Below are 24,420 nucleotides of genomic sequence, written 5' to 3' on the forward strand. Positions count from 1 at the left end.
GATTCATAAATAGGACTCATTTTGTGTAAGTATTCATTACATATGTGTAAATTCATCACAAACATCATTTGTCAAAAGACAGAATGATTGACCACTCTTAGCCATTTTAGTACATAATGTAATTTTTACTTTTAGTGCCACTGAAGTTTATTGTTCTATCTCATTGTACCTGGTGGGTTGGTCATTCTATTTAGTCTTTGAATAAAGAGTGAAAGAATACAAGTACAGTTAGAATACTTGGTCCAGGGTCAGTCAGTAATGATAATTAACCTTGGGCCGAATAACATCCTAATAAAAACTTGTGTTAGTATAAGGGAAAATAGTGAAATATGGTTATTACAGGAAACCATAATCTAAAAACTATGACAATTCAAACAATCAAATGGCCAAAGCTGTACATTTAACCTTAAATACTTTTGTATTTTTTAATTAATTTTTAAACGGAGAAATATCAATGAATTAAATGAAGAATTTTAAATCTGAGAGAAAAAATAATTATGGTAAAATTGGGAAAATATGTCAACAGAAACCAAGGGTCTGGTTACCTGATAGAGTGGAGAACCATTGACGGGTCTGTAACAGGGAAATCTGATAGAAGTTTTTGATAAAAGAATATGGTATATGTCTTTATTTTTCTTTGAGGTATCTTTTATATCTTTTGATATTTGTTTTGGGGTTTGATTTTGGTTTTTTGCCTAGTTTTACAATTTACTTGTTTTAGAAGCTGATTTTTTTTCTTCTATGTTTCAGTTGTTCTCTCGCCACTTTACCTCCCATCCCTCCATGCCCTTCCTCTGACTCTAATGTAAATGACTTTTATGAGGGTGCGTTTTGCACTTGGAGAAATTTTTAGTGAAGTGTAATTTTTACCAAGTGCATTGCTCACTTTCTGGGACTACTTCAGCAGTTAGCCTTCTTTTTTCTATGTTATATTACAATTTGTGTCCATCAGAGCCATCTGTTACTTTATATTTTGAAAGAATTTACTAAATTCAGGCCTTGTGGGGGCACTTTTTTGATAACGTCTTCATGTCATTGGCTATTGAACTGTTCATATAGAAACTGCTAGGTGAGTTGATAGTTTATGTTGGTCTAGGAATATTAGTTCATTTTCTTTAGTCTAAATTTAGCTAAATTTAAAGACATCTGGACAGAGCATATTCCCTTTAACATGTAATCTCTTTCTTGACATTTTGTAATTTAATGAAAAATTTAAAGGGTATATTATGTAAGCATTAAGTACAGTTGACTGACCATATTAATAAATTTTAAGACAAAGTATTAAACAGATAAAGAGCATTTCATAAAGATAAAATGTTTAATGTATCACCATAATAATAAATGTATGCCTAATCACAGAACTTAAAAATACATGAAGCAAAAATAGAATTAAGGGGACAAATGGGCAATTCTAGAACCATCGCAGTACATTAACACTCTCCCCTCAGCAAGTGATGGGACAACTAGATAAAATATAAGCAATGACACATAAGACCTGAAGAACACTATCAACCATCCTACCCTGAAATAGTACAATGGACAATGATAATACACATTATTTTTAAGTGTATATATATATGGTATTTTCACTGGTAGTGATCATATTTGATGATAAAATAACTCTCCATAAATTTTAAGACAGAATTCATACGGAATATGTTTTACAGCCTCAAGAAAATAGTAGAAATGAATAATAAGATATCAAGTTAAGCTCCAAACATTTAGAAATTCAACAATACCCTTCTATAATCCCTGTATCAAAGAAGAAATCACAAGAGAAATTAGAAAATATTTTAAACTAAATGATCATAAAAATGCAACATGACAAAATTGGTGAGATGTGGCAAAGGTGGTATTTAGAGGGGAATTTATAACTTTAAGTTAGAAAAGAAGAAAGATCTAAATCAGTTATCTAACTTCTTACCCTATGAAATTACAAAAGAGCTAATTAAATTCAAAATAAGTAGAAGAAAGGAAATAATGAAGAGCAGACATCAGTGTAGAAAGTAGACAAACAATACAGAAATACAGACCATATAGGAGTTGATTGTAGACTGATCCAAAAAAAGTACAAATCAGGAATAAATGAGCAGAATCACTACTAATCCTACAGATACTGAAAGAATGGTAAGGAAATATTATGAGCAATAAATTTGACAGCTTAGATGAAATGAGAAAATCCCTTGAAAAATAAAATTTACCAAAACTGACCCAAGAAAAGCATAAAATTTTAATAGCCTTAAATCAGGGAAAGAAATTGAATTAGTAATCTAAGATTTTCCTTCAAAGAGATATTCCAGTTCCAGATGTCTTCAGTTCTTTCTAAGCATTTCAAGAAGAAATAATACCAGGGCACCTGGGTGGCTCAGTGAGTTTGACTCCCACATCAGGCTCTGTGCTGATGGCTCAGAACTTGGAGGCTGCTTCTGATTTCATGTCTCCATCTCTCTCTGCCCTTCCCCTGCTCATATTCATTCTCTCTCCCTCCCTCCCTCCCTCCCTCTCTCTCTCTCTCTCTCTCTCTCTCTCTCTCTCTCTCTCAAAAATAAACAAACATTATGGGGTATCAGGGTGGCTCACTTGTTTGAGTGTCTAACTTCAGCTCTGTGCTGACAGCTTGGAGCCTGGAGCCTGCTTCAGATTCTGGGTCTCCCTCTCTTCTTCCCCTCCCCCCTGGCGCTCTGTCTCTCAAAAATAACTGTTAAAAATTTTTAGAAGAAAAAATAAATAAACATTATTTTCTTTAATGAAGGAGAAATAATACCAAAAGATCCCCAATTCTATACAACTTTTTACAGAAAATAAGAGGAAATGTTTCTCAACTCATTTTATGAGGCCTACATACCCTAATCCCAAAACCAGACATTATAGGAAAAGTACATATCATTATCTCTCATGAATATATAGTACATACCAGAATCCTTACCAAATTAGTAACAAATCAATATATATAAAGAGTAGTATACACATACCTTATTTAGATTATCAATTGGGGTTTATCTTGAGGACATAAGGTTATTATATCATTGAAAATTGGTGCAGTTCATGTTAATGAAATAAAAGAAAACCATATTTTAATAAATGCAGAAAAAGCATTTGACAAATTTCAACACCCAGTCACAATAAAACCTCTTAACAAACTAAGACTAGATTAAAGGTATCTGTGAAAAATAATAGCTTCATATTCATAAGGTGAAAATTAAGTAATTTTTACTTAAGATCAGGAACAAGGCAAAGATGTTGACTCTCACTATTTCTTTACAAAGTTGTATTAGAAGTTGTAGCCAATGCAGGCGAGTTAAAGAAAAAGCATACGGATTAGGAAGGAAGTTAAAGACAATATGCATATCTAATCTATGTAAAAAATTCTCAAGAATATATAAAAACCTACTAGAACTAATAAATGAATTTAATAAGGTTGCTGGATACAAGGCCAAAATACAAAAGGCAGTTGTATTTCTGTATACCAAAAATGAACACTTGCAGAATGAAATTTAAAAAATAGCTCCAATTATAATAGTATGTGAAAAACAAAATATTTAGGAACAAAAGATGTGTGAGACTTGTACACTGAAAAACTAAAATGCATTACTGAGGAAATTAAAGAGAATTTAAATTATCATTAAACTGCTATGAAACGTTGATAGAACAGCATGGATGAACCTGAAAAACATTTTGCTAAGTAAAAGAAGCCAAACACAATAAACTATGTATTTTATGATGCCATCTGTACAAATTCTAGAATAGGTAAAACTACAGTGATAAAAAAAAAAAAAAAACAGACCGGTGTTTTCCTGGGGCTGTAGGAAGGGATTGACTGCCAAGAAGCAAGGGAGAGCTTTTTGGGGTGATGTAAAATTCCATATCTTGATTGTGATGGTGATGGTTACATGACTGTATACAATCGCCAAGACTGTCAAAATAACACACTGAAAGTGGGCCACTTATTGTATGTAAATTGTACCTCAGTAAAGATGATGGGGGAAAGAAAAAATACACTTGGGAGAAAAACTAGAAGAAAATACCATGAAATTTTATTATCAATTGCATTTTGATGGATTGTACTTATATTTTCTTTTTCTAAATTATCTATACTAGTATGTCAGTTTTTAGTACTTCAAGCTTGGGACTTAACTGGATAACTTATAGGTAGGAAATAATATTTTTATTGAAACATTAGATATATTATTAAGCTGTATCATAAAGCAGTGTTTTATTGCATTTCTCACATTTTTAAGATTTTTAAGAGCTTCATATAAAATAATACAACAAGAGCATAATTGTACCTTTTTAAAGTATTCATTTTGTAAGACCAGGAATATGGGTCACATATGTTTTGGATAAAATATAACAATATATATTTGGGCACATTGAGACTGAGTCATTTTTAAGACATTCCACTGTAGTTTTATGAAGGGTGTTTTAAATATATTTTATTTTGAATTGGTTGCATTGGTTTTGTGAAATTTAATAAATAATATTTATTTTAGGAAACTCGTTATCTGCAATATTAGAAGGAGAAGCACGATTAACTTTCTTGAATAGAGGAGAAGATTATGTCATGACAATGCCATATGCTCATTGTAAAGGTAAGTATTTCCCATACATGACTTAGATAGCCCTTCAGCTGTTTTAAGTAAATGTATACGGCTGTAATTTGTCGTGTTTTATGATTGATGGAGTCAGCCTTTTATTTGAAAGCATCCTTGGTTTGTAGATATTGAAGATTATTGCTGTCATCTGCTGGATATTTCTATGGTGAATTAATTCACCCACATCAGACTTTTATGACACATACTTAGTTGGAAGAGTATGATTTATAATAATGGAATTTTATTTGCCTAATGTACAGGTTTTAAGATTGAGGAGACCCCCCCATTATTTCAAAATCTGAAAAAGTGATTTTCATTTTCATGTACCACCACCCCCTTTTAAAATTTTCATTTCCTGCTTTTCAGTGTACTAAATTCTTTAAAAATATTTCTTATTTTCATTTGGCAATTTCTTAAAAACTAGTGTATTATACTTTTTCCCCATTATTTAAAGATATTAAGATAAAGATACTAAAGCATCATTTACAATAGGCCAGGCACCCAACCATTCTGTGCATTTACATTGATAAACTCATTTAATCATTCCAGCAGCCCTATAAAGCAGATAATATGGTCTCTGTTTTATGGATGTGGAAAATGAGGCACACACACAAAGGTTCATTTGCCAGAGATCACATAGCTCGGATGTTGCAGAGTCCAGATCTCTGTGACCTGCACTACTATACTATAGGGCATCAGCTTGGTCATGATCTGTATACTCCTTTCCAGCCCAATTTTTAAAAACGTTTTTGGTAATTATCCTCTTTTAGGAACTGATTCACGTAAACGTGGAAATTATTTAATGTGGCCTCATTTCACAGAAGCAAAAACTGAGAGTTTTAAGAATCTTACCTAAGACCAAATCAGCTACTTAGTAAGAATGCGGAGACTAAAGTCTAGGCTTGTTGAGTCCCGTCGACTGTACCATGGACCTACCTTGCATGAAGTACAAGAGAGGCCACCTTGTGGCCTCGGGCTGGGTGATTCTTAGAGCTTCATGTGTGGTTCTTGAAATAGATGTGAAGTGAAATATCTGAAATTATGAATGGAGTTGATAAATACATTTTTAAATTTTATATCATGTAGAATAAAGAAAACGATATTTTATATAGCTACCCAATGCCAATGTGTTTTTTTGCATGAAAAAAAAGAGCATAATAACCTGTTTGTGAATGAGTGTAGGAAATAATTGCTTTCTACTCTTGTGTATTTTCGATGCGTTCCCCAAATCATTAATCTCACAGATTGATTTACAAAATGAGTTCCGCAGCCATGTAAGTATAAGACACATTGCATAGTCTGGTCCCCTCTTGGAAATTGACATTGTGCATTTGCATATTCAAGGCAGCTTTAACAGTTTCATCAACACACTCAGTTAAACTAACAAAATTAAATGAATTTTTTCAACTTTTAACCACAGAGCCTGTTTTGAGGGAATTTTTTTCCTATGTTTGTCTTATTTATCCAGTTGATTTCTTGTTATTTCTAGTAGCTATGTTCCATGAAGTCACCACAAACACTCTTTTAAAGAATACTAAACCATTGCTTCTGGGGAACCAAGGTTAGGTTCCTGTGAGCCTCTTGTCACATTTTCATTGACCAATCAGTACATAACCTTGTTTCTATTCAGAGACACCTTATTATGTATTATTGATTTATTAACATTGAACTACCAGCCAACAGCACTAGAACTCATGCCTGAGTCAAGCTTTAACAATGCCCTTCTCCATAAGATACATTATGCCCTTCTGTACTTAGGAATGCTACCCAGTCCTTTAGCACTACATTTGGGGGTCACAAAATCCCCAACAAAAACAACCAAAATGTGAAAAATGTGGCACTTAAATATACTGCATAAAAGCCACTTATTTACCAAATGAGAAGTGAAACTAGAAGGCAGTGTTACCTTGTTCAACCTCGGCTGGCAGTTTGCACATTGAACAACTCAAATTTTTCATCACTCTGTGCATGTCCATGAATGATTATGAAAGTGCTATAGGTATTTATTTGGGGATTGCTAACACATTTTAGTAAGAATGTGAATTCTCAAATAATTGGATCTACAAATGGAATGGAATCTGCAAGTAATTGTATCCTCTATTAGCTATTGGAGTTCTACAGAAACAACTTTATGTGTATGTTACTGATTGTTACTGGGTGGGGCAGAACGCTCTTGAATTATTGGTTTCTCCTACGAGGAGATTAGATTATAAAGCTCTGCTTGTTACTAGCCAGTATCTCTCTCTCTCCAACCTTTTGTCAAAATTGTTTTGTTTTTTTCCCTAGGAATTCTTTATGGCACCATGACACTGGAACTTGGTGGAATAGTCAATATTACATGTCAGAAAACTGGATACAGTGCAGTACTTGAATTCAAACTAAAGGTTAGTAAGGATGGAAGGTATTACCCAATTAAAGAAGATCTGTGCTATAAATATTGAACAAAGAGCACAGTTTAGTTCCTTATTAAAAATATAAGAACACAGAATTCATCAAAGGGCAGCCTTGGCAGATCCAAATCAACACAAAGCCATTTTTTAAATTTTAATTAATAAAACTGTTGGTATAATAGAGCAAATGAGATATATGAAGTAAATGGATAGAAATTTCTCAGTAAATTAAAATATTACTTTCAAAATTACCACAAAGCATGTATCAGCTTGAGCTATAGTTGTGTGCCCTAAGAATTGTATTAAATACTGGGGCGCCTGGGTGGCTCAGTCGGTTAAGCCTCCGACTTCAGCTCAGGTCAGATCTTGCCTTTGTGGGTTCAAGCCCCGCGTCAGGCTCTGTGCTGACAGCTAGTAGCACTGTAACTATGTAATTACTTCTTTTATTCTTGTTTGTCTACATTGTATATAAATATAAGATAAAAGTAAACTCTTTCTGTAACATTTTCTCTTTTAAAAGCCATTTCTAGGTAGTAGTGACTGTGTTAATCAAATATCGGGGAAACTTAAATTGGGAAAAGAAGTCCTAGCTACTTTGGAAGGCCATTGGGTGAGTATTTTTCTATTTTAGCTTTGACAAAAAGAATGTTCTGTGAAAAAAATTAAGAATCGCATTTTGTAAGGTCACTTATTCCATTGCTAAAAGCATCACTATTGAGTATAAGCTTCAGCTTACAAACATTTTGGCATTGGTCTATTATTAACAATATTTAGTGTCTTTAATACTTCACATTTCCAAAACTTTAATCCAATAAAAATAGCAAACACTTATCATTTAGAATATACTGCATTGTTTAAAAATGTTACTTGTATTAACTCATTTAATACTGAATAACTGTATGAGGTGAGTACTGTTACTGGCTCTGTATCACAGAGGAGGACACTGAGGCACAGAGAGTTTAAACAGTTTGCTCAAAGTGAGGGAGCAAGAATTCTAGCCCATGCAGTCTGGCTCCAGGGCTGTGCTTCTACTCAGAGCAGTGTCCTGCCTCTACCTAGAAGAAAGAAGCATTTCCAATTAGAGTTATGTTTCCTTTTCAGGAACATGGGAAGGGTATAGTGGTATGTGAAAGCAACGGCTTTGATTTATTTTTCTGCTGACCTAAATTCACACTTACCTAATTTTGTTAAGAGGAACTTAAATGAATAAGGACATCACTGTACTGCCTAGATGCACTGTCACTGTGAACACTGAGTACGTGCTATTTTCTGCATTATAATCAGAAAATGAGGAGAATGGGATAAGAAAATGAAACTGCATCTGAGACTCAACCAAGAGACCTCATGTGCTCTGAGATTTTGAAAATTTACTTCCATCTAAAAATCATTTGGGAAAAAAAAGATAAAACCATCTTTTTAAAAAAAGGAAATTCCCAAGATTATACTCAAATTTTTAATTCTAAGAAAGGCTCTCTGAGGTTCATGTGGAGTACAGAGATGTCAGCAGCGCCTCATTGTAGCTGTAGCAGGCACGGTGCTCCTCTGTGACAATGCAGAAACCGTCATCGAGGTTTTGCAAGTAATTGTTGGAAATTTGTTTATTAAGTAAAACTTGTGAAATTGTGTGTTCAACAAAAATTCTTAAATGACTAGAAGTATGTATTTAATGGTTTTATAAAATGACAAGAAATTTGGACCTTTTAGAAAAGTGCTAGTTGGGGGCGCCTGGGTGGCTCAGTTGGTTGAGCATCCGGCTTCGGCTCAGGTCATGATCTCATGGTTTGTGGGTTCGAGCCCCACATCAGGCTCTGTGCTGACAGCTAGCTCAGAGCCTGGAGCCTGCTTCAGATTCTGTGTCTCTTTCTCTCTTTGCCCCTCCCCTGTTCATGCTCTCTCTGTGTCTCTCAAAAATAAATACATGTAAAAAAAAAAAAAAACTTTAGAAAAGGTGCTAGTTGTATTCGTTTTAGAAATATGTTTAACTGTGGGATTATGTACAGGAAGAAAGTATTATATTACTGTACTGAATAATCCTCTTTTAAATAAATGACAGATCTTGACATTAATTTTTAATTTCTTTAAATATAGGATAGTGAAGTTTTTATTAATGACAAAAAGACTGATAATTCAGAGGTTTTCTGGAATCCAACACCAGACATTAAGCAGTGGCGATTAATAAGGCACACTGTAAAATTTGAAGAGCAGGGAGATTTTGAATCAGAGAAGTAAGTATACCATTTTCCAGCTAACTTCATGAACATTGAAGAGTATTTTTAATCCCTCAATAGTGTGGTCACTTTTCAGTCACGTTCAGCAAGATAGTTTAACATTTGTGGGATATGACAGGATTCTATATTTTTAATATATGATTGTCAAATAAATGTACAATTCCTACTGGTCAAAAAATCATACTGGTTTTCTGCAGCTCTAAACTGAAACTTATCCTTTCTCTTCTTATCTGCTCCAGGCCTATTAAAAAAACAAAAACTTGTTCTTGTTTGTATAAAATTATGGGACTAATTATTCTTGATTTTCAAAATCAAGAACGGTGTCACTGGATATGCAGACTTCTAGAGGACTTAATATTATTTGGGCAATAATTAAAGGCAGTTCCTGTTCTTAAGTCATGAAATTCTTGCTGGATCTCTTAAACTTTTGAACCAAAAAACTATATGAATGCTGCCCAGTTTTATACATATTACATGTATTTGTGTTAGGTTTCTGTGTAAAAGACACTCTACCGGGTACTTCTTACACATTAAGCAGTTTAGTCCTCATTACGTGTTCTCACATGTATCTCATTCTCTGTCATGGGGATTCAAATCTGTGCACGTTTCTTTTGCTCTCAAAATTGGGGCTGTCAAAAATGGAAGAATATGTATACAGCAGTTCTAAAAATGGTTTCAGCTGTAACCACATGATGCCCGCTCTCCAGGGTGAAGCTTTGCCAAAGCATACAATTTTTGAGGTGTGAATATAATTTAACATTTTAAAGATGAGAAAACGAGTTTTAGGATCAACCCAAGTCTGTCTTATTCCAAAACCTATGTTCTTTCAGTCACAACATGCTATATCACAGGTAGAAGAATATAGATATTATAGTTTTATTTGTCTAATAAAAAAACTAAACTTTAGTAGGGGAAAAGATTTTACCTCAGTCTTTTCTGTTAAATCATTGGTTCTCAACATTGGCTACACAGTAAAATCACCTGGAAAACATTAAAAAAAACAAACAGTACTTGGACCTACTTCCAAGGTTCTGATGTTAAAAGTTCTCTGATAATTCCTGGATCCAGGGTTGAAAAGCATGGCATTACAGTGTTGGATCTTTGAGGCTAGTGGATCTTAAACAGTGTATATGAGAATCATCCAGAGAACTTAGAGATTCTTGACCCTTCATTACATTCTTATCATCTTGGGTCAGCGTCATTCATCACCATATGTTTAAGAACCCAGGTAATAACTTTTCCTTGGCGAGAAGGAAGTTTCCACTGTGTATTTCTACTAAGAACACCACTTTTTATATCTTGACTCATTTCTGAGCCTGTGAGCATAGGCTTTGTCAAAACCAAAAACCCACATAGGCATCATTTTCTCTCAAGGAGATTCAAGTCTATTCTATGTAGATTTGATTTTCTCTTGCTTTTTGAATGGTATTTTTGCACATGTATTAGACTGTGGCAGCGGGTAACTCGAGCCATAAATGCCAAAGACCAAACAGAAGCTACTCAAGAGAAGTATGTTTTAGAAGAAGCTCAAAGACAAGCTGCCAGAGATCGGAAAACAAAAAATGAAGAGTGGGCATGCAAGTTATTTGAGCTTGATCCCCTTACAGGAGAATGGCATTACAAGTTCGCAGAGTAAGTCATTAAAAAGAATATATAACAAACAGTATATGAGTGCTGGTTTGGTTTTTTTTGCTTTTGTTTCTAGGATTTTTATTGTTGGAGTATTTTTTAAGCCATATATATGAGATTTTAAACTTGATATTCCATTGATTATAAATTTGATACCATGGCAGTGGCCTATAAAATAATCTGAGGATTGGGGCGCCTGGGTGGCTCAGTCAGTTGAGTGGATATGATCTCACGGTTCTGGGTTTGAGCCCCGCATTGGGCTCTGTGCTGACCACTAGCTCAGAGCCTGGAGCCTGCTTCACATTCTGTGTCTCTTTCTCTCTCTGCCCCTCCCCTGTTCACGCTCTGTCTTTATCTCTCTACAATAAATAAATGTAAAACAAAAATAAAAATAAAAAAATAAGCTGAGGATCAGAAGATTAAATATGACAAGTCTTAATCTTATAGCTAGGTTCATAATTACTAATGAAAATCTAATTATAGACAACATTTTTGGGAAAATATTGTTTTGTTTAGTTACTAAAAAGATGTTTTTATTTATGCAGTACTAGACCATGGGACCCACTTAATGATATGATACAGTTCGAAAAAGATGGTGTTATCCAGACCAAAGTGAAACATCGCACTCCAATGGTAAGTCATAAAAAAGTAACAAGATCTGCTAGGCATATAAACTTTTCAAAACCCTTAGTATCTTTGCCAGCCAGTGTTTAATATTGGCTTCAGGGGCACCTGGGTGGCTTAGTCAGTTGAGCGTCTGGCTTCGGCTCAGGTCATGATCCCACGGTTCATGGGTTCGGCCCTGCATCGGGCTCTGTGCTGACAGCTAGCTCAGAGCCTGGAGCCTGTCTTTGGATTCTATATCTCCCTCTCTCTCTGACCCTCCCCTGCTCACAACTGTCTCTCCCTCTCTCAAAAAGAAAAACAAAACATTAAAAAAAATTTTTTTAATTGGCTTCAAAATTTTAAATGTTGAGTCAGCAAAATGGCAGAATAGGCAGCTCTAACCTCTTTTCCCTTCAAAGAAATAAAAAAGCAAGCAGAAGCTGTCAGAACCAAATTTGCCAAAACTATGGAAAATAGAGGTCTGCAGCAGCAAAGTGAATGCTGAATTAAGAGGGAGGTGACTTCAGAGCAGTCATTTTTACATGCCCTTGCCCCAGCTCCTCACTGGTGCACTGGTGGTGTTGAAGGGTCCCCACATTCTCAGTGTGAGCCCTGGTTCCAGAGGGAACAGAATAGACCATATTCACAAATTGTGTGTGTCTATGTGAATCTGCCAAGGGGCTACATTAAGGATGCTTGCAGGGCAGGCATTGCTGTTTTTGCTGATAACTCAGAGTCAAGCAGAAAGGCTGCAGGCGTTTCTGGGAAGTGCTATGAACCATACAGACAGCTTGCACACACCTGGGGCAAAAGGTTACCACTGAAACAATACAGTAGACTGTGTAAGGCCCAGACACAAAGGCTGGGGAGAGACCGTTTAGAAAACTAGGACATCAGGGATTTTAGAAAACTATGCAGATGTCCAATGTAAGGGCTTATGCCTAGGAAAGACCAGTGAAGCTTTCACCTCAGGCTAACACATAGGTTCGTTCAAGCCTGGCTAAGTGCTCCTACACTGAACAGTCTGCTAAGACTGGGAGAGTGTTCTTTTGCTTTTGTCTTTTGTTTGATTTATTTGGCTACTGGTATTAAGGGAAGTTCTCTCAAAATGCTAGCCGAACACAAGCTAAGGAACAGAAATTTCAGTAACCACAAATGATACAGTTTTTGCAAGATAGTTTAGGAACTTTAGTGAACAAATGGAGTACTGTAGCTTTCATCAGTCCATAAAACAAAAACCCTGGGAAAGGTGGAAAATCTGATTTTCAGAGCTACCACATTATCATAATCAGATGTCCAATTTTCCATAAAGAATTACAAGGCACACAAAGAAGCATGAAAGCATGACCCCTTAAAAGAACAAAATAAATTGATAAAAATCATCACTGATGAAATCTAGACACAAGACTTAGTAGAGAAGGCCTTCAGAAACCAAAGAATTAAACAGGAAATCAAGAAAAAGATACATAAACAAAATTAGAATATCAACAAAGAGAAATTATACAAAAGAACCAAACAAATTCTGGAGTTCAGAAGTAACTAAACAATAACTAAAGTGAAAAAGAGGTTACTATAGGGACTAAGGGGAAGAGGGAATGGGAAGTCGTTGCTTAATTGTTAAGAATTTCTCAGGGCGCCTGGATGGTTCAATCTGTTAAGCGTCTGGCTTTGGCTCAGGTCACGATCTCACGGTTCGTGGGTTCAAGCCTTGCGTTGGGCTCTGTGCTGACAGCTCAGAGCCTGGAGCTGCTTCACATTCTGTGTCTCCTTCTCTCTCTGACCCTCCCCTATTCCCACTGTCTCTCCCTGTCTCTCAAAAATAAATAAAAGAACATAAAAAAAAAAAAACCAAACACTAACATGATAGAGACAAACAGGGCTACTGTATTTCCTCCTAAAAGTAGAGTTTACTGATGACAATAAATCTTTGCATACTGAAACCTAGCTTATTGACTCCATCATTTTAAATACTCTTCACCAGTCTTCATCAATCTCCAGTTTGAACCTACTCTAAGAATGTGGATTTGGATTCTCCTGTAACAGTGTTCAGCCTCTATGACTTTCAGTAAGAGGGCATAATATAGGCTGAATCCAGAACATACCTGCTCATTGTTTATTTTCTATAATAAAATTAGAGAAAATTTATTTTAATTTCAATCTATGGAATAAAATTTTGCAAAAGAATAGGTAATTGAGGATAATTCCTATTTAGAATAATAAACAGGTCTGAATGGAGCCAAAGACTGAGGATGACTCGTTCCCTCTTTTTCTAAACATGTAATTACCTTACCCATCTACCTGTAGTTTCTCCTCTTCAATTCAGATTTTTAAACTTAGGATTGACCTTCAAAATTGCAAGCCTGTTAATAGGATAGAGTCTAAAGTATATTATTCTAAGAAAAATTTAGTCCTGGTTGAGCATTTGATTACTTCTGAATCTTGTGCATGCATTCAGATGCTTTCTATAGGTTTAAATCATGCTCTGCAAGATAATTTATTATAAGATGCTTTCTATAGTTTCCAGACATTATTAAAAGTAAATAAGTAATCTTATTAGAAACCCAACATCATTCAGTGGGAATGTTTCTAATGTTGGGAACAAGATAAGTATGATTAAAAAAGGTACTGACTGGTACAGTAAGAAGCATTTGGGGAGGGGGATCTGTATGCCTATTTGTACATAAAGTTGTCTTTTGAAGGATGTTCCAACTAATAGCAGTATCTATTTTTGTGGCAGAGACATTGCATTGCTAGAGTCAGGAGTGAAGGGAATCTCTTCATTGTATATTTTTTAATATTTTTGTTGTTTGTGCTGACTTAATGTTTTCTATTAAGAGTAAATGATTGTATAAGTGTTACCACCTCTTATTTGTTAAGTTTTAAGTAGACTATTTCATCTTTGTTTTTATTTCAATATACTTATAGTACCCATGAACTGATAGTTCTGACAGTTTTACAACATTGGTATTTAATTACAAAATGCACTGAAAATTCACATTATAGTATGGGCTTTTCCTTCAGGTTAGTGTCCCAAAAATAAAACATAAGCCAACCAGACAACAGAAGAAAGTGGCAAAAGGCTATTCCTCCCCAGAACCTGATATCCAGGACTCCTCTGGAAGTGAAGGTAAAAATATTTACTGCAAACTATTCACTATAAGCATCTAAAATTTTAAAAGGATATTACCATATTATGTTTAATATATGAAAAGCATTTTTTATATTAACGCAAGATAATGTAAGAGTTTGGGTGAGGACAGAGATAGTGTGCCCAAAAAGCTCTTTTAGATTATAGATAAATTGCGAGACCAGGCCACAAGGGAAAGGCAAGGGAAACCATGCAAATTAAGAACCATACTGCAGTGCTAGCTCTCATGTCTTGTTAGCTTCTGAAAAATTGTTGATGGCTTCCTAGATTCAATGCAGAGATCCTTTTTTGAGCTTTGAACTCAGTTCCGTGCTTCAAAAATTTATTTCACTTTTCAATTAAACTATTGTAGTATTTAGAAGTCACAAACAAGTAAAAATATAACTATATAAAAATTATGGATTAAATTAACTAATATGCCATTCTTGTACAAGTCAGATAATGTGTAAGATATCTTGAATGACACTGACATATAATCAAGAAAGGATTAATGTCTGAGAAAAAAAGTTTTTTAAAGCCATAGTTCTCTACTAAGCTGGGGAGCTTATTTTTACAGAGATGACACTGGAGGTGAATAAATGATAAATGCCAGGAAATTAGTAGACAACAAGTAATAGTTTAAAGGAGAGGGAGCTGAATTCAATTTGAGGGCAGTTCTTAAAGGAAACCTGATGAATTATTAGGATTTCTAATGGATTACAGCAATCTAGGCTTGGGGTCAAGACTAGAGTAAAAAAGGAATAAAAGTTTAAAGTAGGAGTCACAGAGAACCAATGTGCTAAAGGGAGAATATTAGTTATACTGCATTGTTCCTATTTTACAGAAAAGGAAATTGAGATACAGGTTGACCTGCTCAAGGTCACATATTCCGTAAGACAGTATATATATATGTAATATATAAAGATATTTTGACTCCTTAATTCACTCCTATCCACTGGACTATATACTTGTAATTTATAGTACTTAACGTGCGCCACGCTAGGTGTTTAACACACCATACCACACCGTGTGGAGTTTGAGTAGTAGTATCCCTATTTTACAATGAGAAACAAAATGAACAAAAATGTAAAGGAAGGAATGATATGAGAGGTTTGAGTGGAAAAAAAACAGTTTACTGGTTGACAATAAAAATTTGTAGAAGAGGTAGCAAAACCAACTGAAAAGGCTTAAAATTGGAGTGACTAGGGAGATAAAGATAATAACAAAACCCTGAAAAGGGAGCTCAAAAAGCTAACTTCAAAGGTGGGCAAATGGACGAGAGACACAAGAGTAATACCGTCCCCCAAATTAATACATGTATTCTTAAGGAACTATTTGTTGTCTATTTCATTTAGTTTAAAAAATGAAACTGATGCCATCAAAAAAATGAACTAATTTGTTACTTTAAATATATCTGTAGTGTTCCAGTTTTGAAGTGATATGATTGGAACTTTAAAAATGCAGAGTATTGGGGCGCCGGGGTGGGTCAGTCAGTTAAGTGTCTAACTTTGGCTGAGGTCATAATCTCATGGCTCACAGGTTTGAGCCCCGCCTCGGGCTCTGTACTGACAGCTCAGAGCTGGAGCCTGCTTCAGTTTCTGTCTGTCTCTCTCTCACCCCTCTGCAACTCAAGCTCTCTCTCTCTCTCTGTCTCAAAAATAAAAACTGCATAAATAATAAAAACTGCATAAATAAATAAAAACAGTTTTTTAAAACTACAGAGTATCACTATCATTATGTTACACTCTAAGCACTAAAAATAATGCCTAGGAAAATTTTTATTACATTCATTAAGCTGAAATATAAATTGCTTATAGTTAAATGTTTGCTATTTTCATCACCTTCATTCCAAATGTCTTTTTAGCTCAATCAGTAAAACCAAATACAAGAAGAAAGAAAGGGATAGAACTGGGAGACATTCAAAATTCCATCGAATCTATAAAACAAACACAGGAAGAAATTAAAAGGTAATATATACCTGGAGGGTGGCTATTTAAGTTTAGAGGGTTAGTTAAGAATCCTGTTATGTAGGAAATCATATGAAAACTTTACATTTTTATAACATTGTTGAGCTGAGCTGAGATAGATTGGCTTTTGTCACCTGATGACTGAAACCTATCAAATTCCTTCGCTAAAATATTGGGGTAGAGTGGTATTTTTTTTTTCTCTTCTGTGATTGTAGAAGTGGGATTTCTGTCTTATTGCTGTAGCATACCAGAAATGTAGGTGGGTTGGGTGTGGTAGTGGGGTGGTTTCTGAGAAAGTCGGCTAACAAAGGCTTCTGCAGTCCCTTCGTACATGGCTAACATTTCATTGGAGTGCATCACATATTGAAGTACTGAAATGCTTCCATGGCAGTGGGTAAAAGGCCACTCACTACCCTGAGACCTTTGAGGGTTCTTTTTGTAGTCCCAGACCCTTCCTCACACACACCTCCCCACAATTCAGCAAGAAAAGGTCATTAACACTTAGGAAGTTTCCTTGAAGGGGCACCCGTGTTGCTCAGTCAATTAAGCATTTGACTCTTGATTTCTTCTCAGGTCATGATCTCATAGTTCATGAGATCGAGCCCCACATTGGGCTCTGTACTGATATCACAGAGCCCGCTTGAGACTCCCTCTCTCCCTCTCTCTCTGCCTCTCCCCAGCTCATTCTCTCTCTCTCTCTCAATCAAGCAATCTCTCTCTCTCTCTCTCTCTCTCTCCCCCCACCCCCCTCAAAAATAAACAAACATTTTTTTAAAAAGTTCCTTGGAGGAGAACTCCTGATCCTTCCTGCTCCATTGTTAAGGCTGGTAGGAGTTCAGGTTGGTTTCCTCCCATTGCTATATTAGAGGATTTAAAAAAAAAAAAAAAAAAAACCATTTTCTCAGTTCTGAGTGATCTTACAGCTTACATTTAGTTCCTTTTTTCATTTACAGCCTATCGCCTGTCCTTACATTTGCCTTACATTCCTCTGTGCCTTCCCATGCTCCAGTTCTGTGAACCTCCTTCTATCTCCAGAATATACTGGACTGTCTCATCTTTGGAGCTTTGCCCACACTTGAATCCACTTTTAGATTGCTCTTCCTCCCCCTGCCCATCAAGAAAATCCCTGTTTAATCCTTCAGAATATAATTCAAATGCCACCCGTTTTGTAACATTTCTAATTACTCCCCTTGCCCTGTAGAGTCGTTAATCCCCCCCACTCCATCCTTGTACAGGTCGCTGTGCATACTACTTTTGAGCATTTATTGGATTACAGAGCTACCGTGTGTGTCTGCTTACCACACCACCACCAACTCCCCCAACTGGACCCTGAGCTCCTTTAGAGGAGGGAACATGCCTTCTGCATCTTGGTGTCATCAGCCCTTATATAAAATGCTCATTTCCTACTTTAATTATATTTATAAATTAATGAGCCTACTTGTTCATTTGCCTCCTTCCTTTCTCTATGCTGATATACCAGTATGGAAGTCAAGGTGGGGGAATGAAATCAGCTTTTTTTTTTTTTTAGCCAAAAGCATTTAGGATATCATGAGGGTAATGTAAGCTCATTTCATGACTCAATTAACATTTTATTTTCATTAGTATATGAAATGCCTTTAGAGCATTTTTTTCAAATTAGGAATGTCATGAAATCTGTTGCATTATTTTTTTCCTGGAGAATTTAGAATTTTTCTCCAACTCTACTTCTATCTTCCCCAAAGTAAAGATAAAAGATCCTTACTAGGCCAACTCAGACACACAGTTTTTGTTTTAAAACCACTGTGATAGAGAAAACTGATATCATCCAACTTTAATAGTTCTGTTTGATGCACTTCCTTGAGTAATATATTGGGTACAATGTGGAATGTAGATTTAGACAAGACCTAATAATGGCTTCGCGTAACATAATCAGCTTCCTGTTTATGTTGTAGTAATTGATTAAACAAATTAGATAATGTAATTAAGTGTTCTTTTAACTAAGACTTCACTAATTAAGTCTCATGTATCAAATTGTGAGTTATGTGCTAACATTTTTAACAAATTTAAAATTTATTGTTTCTTATTTTTGTAGAAATATCATGGCTCTTCGAAATCATTTAGTTTCAAGCACACCTGCCACGGATTATTTTCTGCAACAAAAAGACTACTTCATCATTTTCCTCCTGATTTTGCTTCAAGTCATAATAAACTTCATGTTTAAGTAGAAGTTCCTTACAGTTGAATCAGTGAACTGGATGATCGGATTTGGCCTGGGACCAATGTTCAAGTTGGTTTGATCTTTGTTAAAACATCACAATATTTCTAAAACAAAAATCTTAGAGATAAATGTAGAGGTATTGACCTTTCATACCTTTTTCCCTTAACATGAAATAAGAACTCTTGGTCATTAAAGTGAGCTATGTGTTAAGTGCCAGAACATTTCTAGCTTTTGTGACAATGTGTTTACATGTGAGTATAATGAGTCCACATGTATACACAGGTGTGCCTTATGTACACCTGACAGTAGTCTTCGTATTCTGTAGTATGTTCTGAGATACAGCATTAACAGTCATAACAAACATGCTGTCAATCTTATAAAATATATATAGCAATCTATTTTCTTCGTACAACAGGCACAAGACTTTTATCAATGAGGAATATGAGAATGGGAAATGATGGCATAATAGACATATTATAAATAGTTCAAACCACTGTCCTGTTAAAAAAATAATTTCCAAAGCACCCAGCTCAATTGTGTTCATAGAAACAGCAAGAAAAAAGTGTAGTCGAAATTGGTGTACTGAGAGAGACAAGGTGACAAATTGCTTTTTTTTTTAAGTTTACACACAATTTTTTAATCCCTAGAATTTAATATTTACAGAGACAGGTATAAATATGTGTGTGTGTTTATCAACATAACAAGCTGGTATGCAGCTATTTGGATCTATTGATTATATCTTTCTTATACCTGTATAATACCACCTGAAGCACTTACTTTAAAAATGTCAAAATTGATTGCTGTCCTTTTTTCTTATTTGTTTCTTGTAACCCCATTGGTCCAGTAGCATAGGCCAAATTCTAGAGATGTTTATAGGGCACATGAAATACTGATAATTTCACCATGAAAAGCTTATTTTACTTTTCATTTAGACCCTAGTGTGTTCAGTGGATAAATAGAATAGAAAAAACTATAGCCAATATTTTACTTCAAAAGCCAAATTAGAAAGGCAGTAAAAAAAAAAAAAAACTTGGTGTTGTAGCATTTATGTATACATTAAAATTAGTTTCTTTAAAATGTGCAATAAGTTGAGCATCTAAGAAGAGCATCAAGTTCTGAAGTTTAATTCTTTATTCTGTTACTCTGTTCTCAGTAACTTCATTCTGTGACAAAAACAACACTTCCAAGATTTTTTTTGTTCAGACTCAGGCAAATTTTCTCCTAATTTTTCTTCAGGTTAATATTTTAACTTTTTGTCATAAATATTTATAGCCCTCAGAAGCAATTTTTGCAAATGTAGCTAAGCTTAGGAATATGTTGTCCTAAGATATGTCTTAGAATCCTGAAAGTATACCTTTCAAAATGGTTATTAAAGTCAGAATAATTATTCCAGCTACATTTGCCTTTGACTAAGAGACTGTGAGACACTAGCAAAATTACAGTCAACTGTTTATACCAAGATAAATGTAAAGTCAAGGAAGGACTGCTAAATTACAAACATTGAAAGTGATAAAAAAGAGCCTGCTTTTTTTCCCTCCCTTACCAATTTAGCTCTCTTAAGTAGCCTTTGGTTTTAAGAAGAGCCATGTAGTTACGGCAAACAGCAAAATAATGCTGTCTTCCATATGTACCTGTGAAAGCACTTTTTTCAATTGACTGAAATATAAATAAGATGTACCTATCTCTGGTGTAAGTATAGATATAATATGACTACACTAGAACAGGTGAGATTTGTTTGTATTTCATACTTGTCAGTATAATTTTTGTACTCTGTTACCAATGTTATGCTCAACTGCCTATTCACTGATATATTTTGTAAATATTATACAATTTTATCGTTTTTATGGTTTAAATTAGTATTTATAAATAAGTTGATTGGCGGATCACAAAAATAGTTTCATCATCAAACCCTGAAAACTTAAAATTTTTTATTGGTAACCCCCCTTTGGGGTTTTAGTCCTACCCACGTGTGTTCTTTTCATTTGGTCTAAATAGTGTTTTATTTGTATAAGTATCTTTGAAGACTGGGAAGGTAGTTGTTTTCTTTATATTTTCCTTTTTAGAACAGATGTTTTGGGTTCTTATTCCTCAAGGAGTCAAAAACTATTTCATGAAAAAGAGCAGGGTTACTCATGACTGTTTCTTATGCACTGAAAGCATATATCTAATCTAATAGTCTTCTTATGCTTTTAGTTGTATGAGTTCCTTTCTGTGAACTGAACACAAAACTCAGGAATTGGTGACTTAGTTTTTAGACCAGTGGTTATACTAGGCTTAGTATGTGAATCCTTTAAGACACATAATTAACTTTGTATGTAGCCATATATGCATTTGACTTTGAATGTTCCCTACCTGAGATTAATATTCCTTCAAACATGGATTCATAAAAATTGTGATTCACAGTTCCCAGTTGTCTGAGAGCCTCATAATGGTTTCTAGGATTTAAGATCATATGACCACTTTTTTTCCATTTGATCAAAATTTTTTTTCACATGAAAATTTAGATGAGTGATAATTATTGATATGTGCATTTGTTTTAGTTATTAAATGTACTATGCCTTCAGTTATCCATCATTTACTGAGGTGTAGCTGGCCCAGGAACAGATAATAAATAGGGCATGTGAAATAAGTTTCAGCAATAGATACTTTACTTACATTTCATGTCAGTACTTTTTTGTATCACTTATAAAGGTACAGTGTAATCTTTGTCACCATTCCATTGAAAAAGTTGGCCTTGTAAAACACAACACTCATTTAGTATTCACGCTTTTGTGCCTTTAAGAAAATACTTTTTGTTATTTTTGTGTTACAGAACTACAATATGATTCTAAGTGTTTATAGGCCTACTTGCCATAAAAGGTCATTTCTCTGTGTCATTTTATTTCCTTTTATATAGCTATAGTATATTTAAACAGTAATGCTGTACTTTTATAAGGGTTTGTCTATTTAACTATTTCAAGTATATTCTTCACTCTCAGACATCATTGAAGTAGATTTGTCAGATTATTCTGAGTATTGTAAACAGTGCCTTTTTGATGGAATTCACACTGTTTTGGGTGTCAGCTTGTGCCATATTACACATAAAATTCTGTGGAAGGCAGTTTTAACTTTTTGAAGAATATCTTAGTCAAATATTTAAGAAAACAAATGTATAAAATTCAATTTTTTCCAGTGTTTAGCATTTCTAATGAGCAATGAATATATTTTTGGGTTTGATTTTTTTTTTTTTTGGTTGATATACAGTGATGCTGGCAATATTGATGAGCCATCCGTGATGCTGTAGATTATTTTGAATTATGTTAAATGTACAGAAATAAAATACTAATATTAGCATTTATACCAAATTTTCCAATTTGAACCAGGAAGGGGTAACACCACACAAATCACTGAGTTTACATTTCAGCTTCTATCTCATTTGACGACATGGATAAAGAAATTCTTTAAAATGTATAACCTGCCACTGTTACGTAATTTGACTTTATGTAATTTGACTTCATTTTGTTTATGTATACTGTGTGAATTTAGTATATTTAAGTTACTTTTTGTTACTCTCTAACATACTATTTGGTTACAGTTTTTAATTGAAGATGGACTGTTAAAATTGTATAGGACCAGTGTCTCCTTAATATGATTAACATATTTAGAAGAGCCACAAGAAACCCATGACAAAATGAATGTGAATATACTTTCTAAAATGTTTAGAAAATTTTCTCTTTTTGCATTTATCATGTAAATTATTTTAGTATTACTAAATATTGAAGTTTATTTAAAGAAAAATGCCATGAAACATTTGAATTGATGAGCCACAGAACTTCAGTTGAAAATTTTTTCACTTTTTAGCATGCTAAATATACATCTAAGCTAAATATCCTGTTTAATGGTCATTTATAAATTCAGACACCACTGGTCAGTTTTGTATAATAGAATAAAAAGTGTGTTATCTGCAGTGTAAGTACAGCACACTGTCAAATCCTTTCCCTAAGGTGCATAGTAGATGTACAGATAGTCATAGGCAACTGTTTTGTAATGTATTACATTTCTAATATCTTATTCCTAACCTATTATAAATGTTTGCCGAGACAAAAGACTGAATTTTTTAATCTGTAAAATTATGCTAACTTCTACAGGTAGGCATTCCGAATAAAATTCTTAAAAAGAGCAAATTGTGATCAAATGACTGTGAATATAACATACAGTGACTAAATTACTTCATACTAATTTTTAAATTTAAAAAAATATATTTTTTTGTAGGGGTAGTTGTGAAGGTTGGTGAAGGGCCGGGAAGGGATTTAATAGTTAGAAACCCTAATGAGTGCTTTCCTTGGAGCTTTATATTAGTTCTTCTTAACCATTCATAATAACCTTAAGCTAATTGGAAGTTAGCCCGACTTTACAGATGAAGAATCTGAGACTCAGAGAAGTTAAATGATTCCAAAAGCTACACAGTAAGAGTGACAGCAAGCACAAATTTGAATCCATGTCTGATTTCAATATCCACTCTCCTTCCACTGTACACTGAACTCTGATGGTAGCACTTACTTTTAAATGTTTAGAATAATCCACTGCTTCAGTCAATATACTATAGCTATATCCACTGCTGGTTTGTAATGGGTAGAACCAGAAAAAAGCCTTACTATTAAACAAGTATATATACAAAACCTGTATAAAAGTCCCCCCACCCCCACCTCAAATCACTTACTAGTCCATGCTGAGACAACATGAGGTGAGTTCCAAATCATTCCTGTCTGTTTTCCTCTCTTTTCCTCTGTCCTTCTCACCTTCCATTCGTGTTCTCTGCTCAGGGTTCACTTGCTTCTGGCTAATAGTTGGTTCTGTCTTACTAATTGGGGGGAGTGGAAAGAAGGGCTTACAGAGTTCCCTTAGCCTATATATAGAAATAAGAGGTAAGGAGAACATCCACTCATTCTTCAACCTCAATGAGAAAGCTGCAAAATAAGTTAATTTTTTTAGTAATATTGACTGCACTTTAATAGGTGCCTATGTTGTGCTAACATCCTAATTGACTCTTCTGCAATTTACAAAATACCCTTTTCTTGTAGAGAAAGTGGGTCATACGCCAGTTATTTAAGGGGTGTGCTGTAATTGTTTAGTGCTTAATATGTCAGGCACCATACAAAAAAAAAGCTCTTTGCATTCTCACTCTCTGCAAAATCTTGTGAGGTTTTCTTTTATGTACTATCATCTCCATTCTTTTTTAAGATGAGAAAACTGGAGACAGAAGAGGTTACTTACTGAATGTCACAGACAAGTGTCAGCAAACCCAGGTGTATGTTTTTTCTAACATGTTTTCTTCTGCGGTTGTATCCAAAAATCTTAGGCTACTGTGTTATTAAAGCATACTAATGATCACTAGTGTAGCTGTCTTCCCATCTATCCCCCCTGCTAAAGAAAAAGTTGTAGTGGCTGGGGGACTCATGGTATCCACGCCCCAGAAATCTGGCAACGCCCCCGGCGGAAAGCATTAAAGCCCCGCAGCTCGTGACCCTGAAAGCCAGGCCTCTGTGATGGGAAGAGCAACAGATGATACTGTGGACAGAGTATTCACGAGTCCTACGCGGAGGTTTCGTCAGGGGTGGGGCACGAGCCCAGGTCCATTCGCGGTACCCATTCCCTCCTCTACTTGGGCTCTTCCCGAGAGGAAGGGCGTTTCCTGGGAGACAGAC

The 24,420-nt window shown here is 34.8% G+C and overlaps 1 protein-coding gene across 8 annotated transcripts in view; it reads left to right on the forward strand.

Annotated features, from left to right (window-relative positions):
* The window catches only part of OSBPL8 (oxysterol binding protein like 8), a 149,544-nt gene extending 126,645 nt beyond the window's left edge, over window positions 1-22,899 (forward strand). For 7 of the 8 annotated variants that reach the window (XM_029955855.1, XM_029955854.1, XM_029955857.1 and 4 more), the window contains 9 exons: window positions 4,491-4,589; window positions 6,879-6,976; window positions 7,503-7,592; window positions 9,071-9,207; window positions 10,657-10,842; window positions 11,385-11,472; window positions 14,467-14,572; window positions 16,437-16,539; window positions 18,611-22,899. In XM_029955855.1, coding sequence (XP_029811715.1) covers window positions 4,491-4,589; window positions 6,879-6,976; window positions 7,503-7,592; window positions 9,071-9,207; window positions 10,657-10,842; window positions 11,385-11,472; window positions 14,467-14,572; window positions 16,437-16,539; window positions 18,611-18,743 — 1,040 coding nt within the window. In that variant the 3' untranslated portion in view covers window positions 18,744-22,899. The remainder of the gene's footprint in view (window positions 1-4,490; window positions 4,590-6,878; window positions 6,977-7,502; window positions 7,593-9,070; window positions 9,208-10,656; window positions 10,843-11,384; window positions 11,473-14,466; window positions 14,573-16,436; window positions 16,540-18,610) is intronic. The other variant, XM_029955861.1, reaches the window with a different exon arrangement.
* Window positions 22,900-24,420: the final 1,521 nt, after the last annotated feature.

This window comes from Suricata suricatta, chromosome 10, assembly GCF_006229205.1.
Source record: "Suricata suricatta isolate VVHF042 chromosome 10, meerkat_22Aug2017_6uvM2_HiC, whole genome shotgun sequence".
Classification (NCBI taxonomy): domain Eukaryota; kingdom Metazoa; phylum Chordata; class Mammalia; order Carnivora; family Herpestidae; genus Suricata; species Suricata suricatta.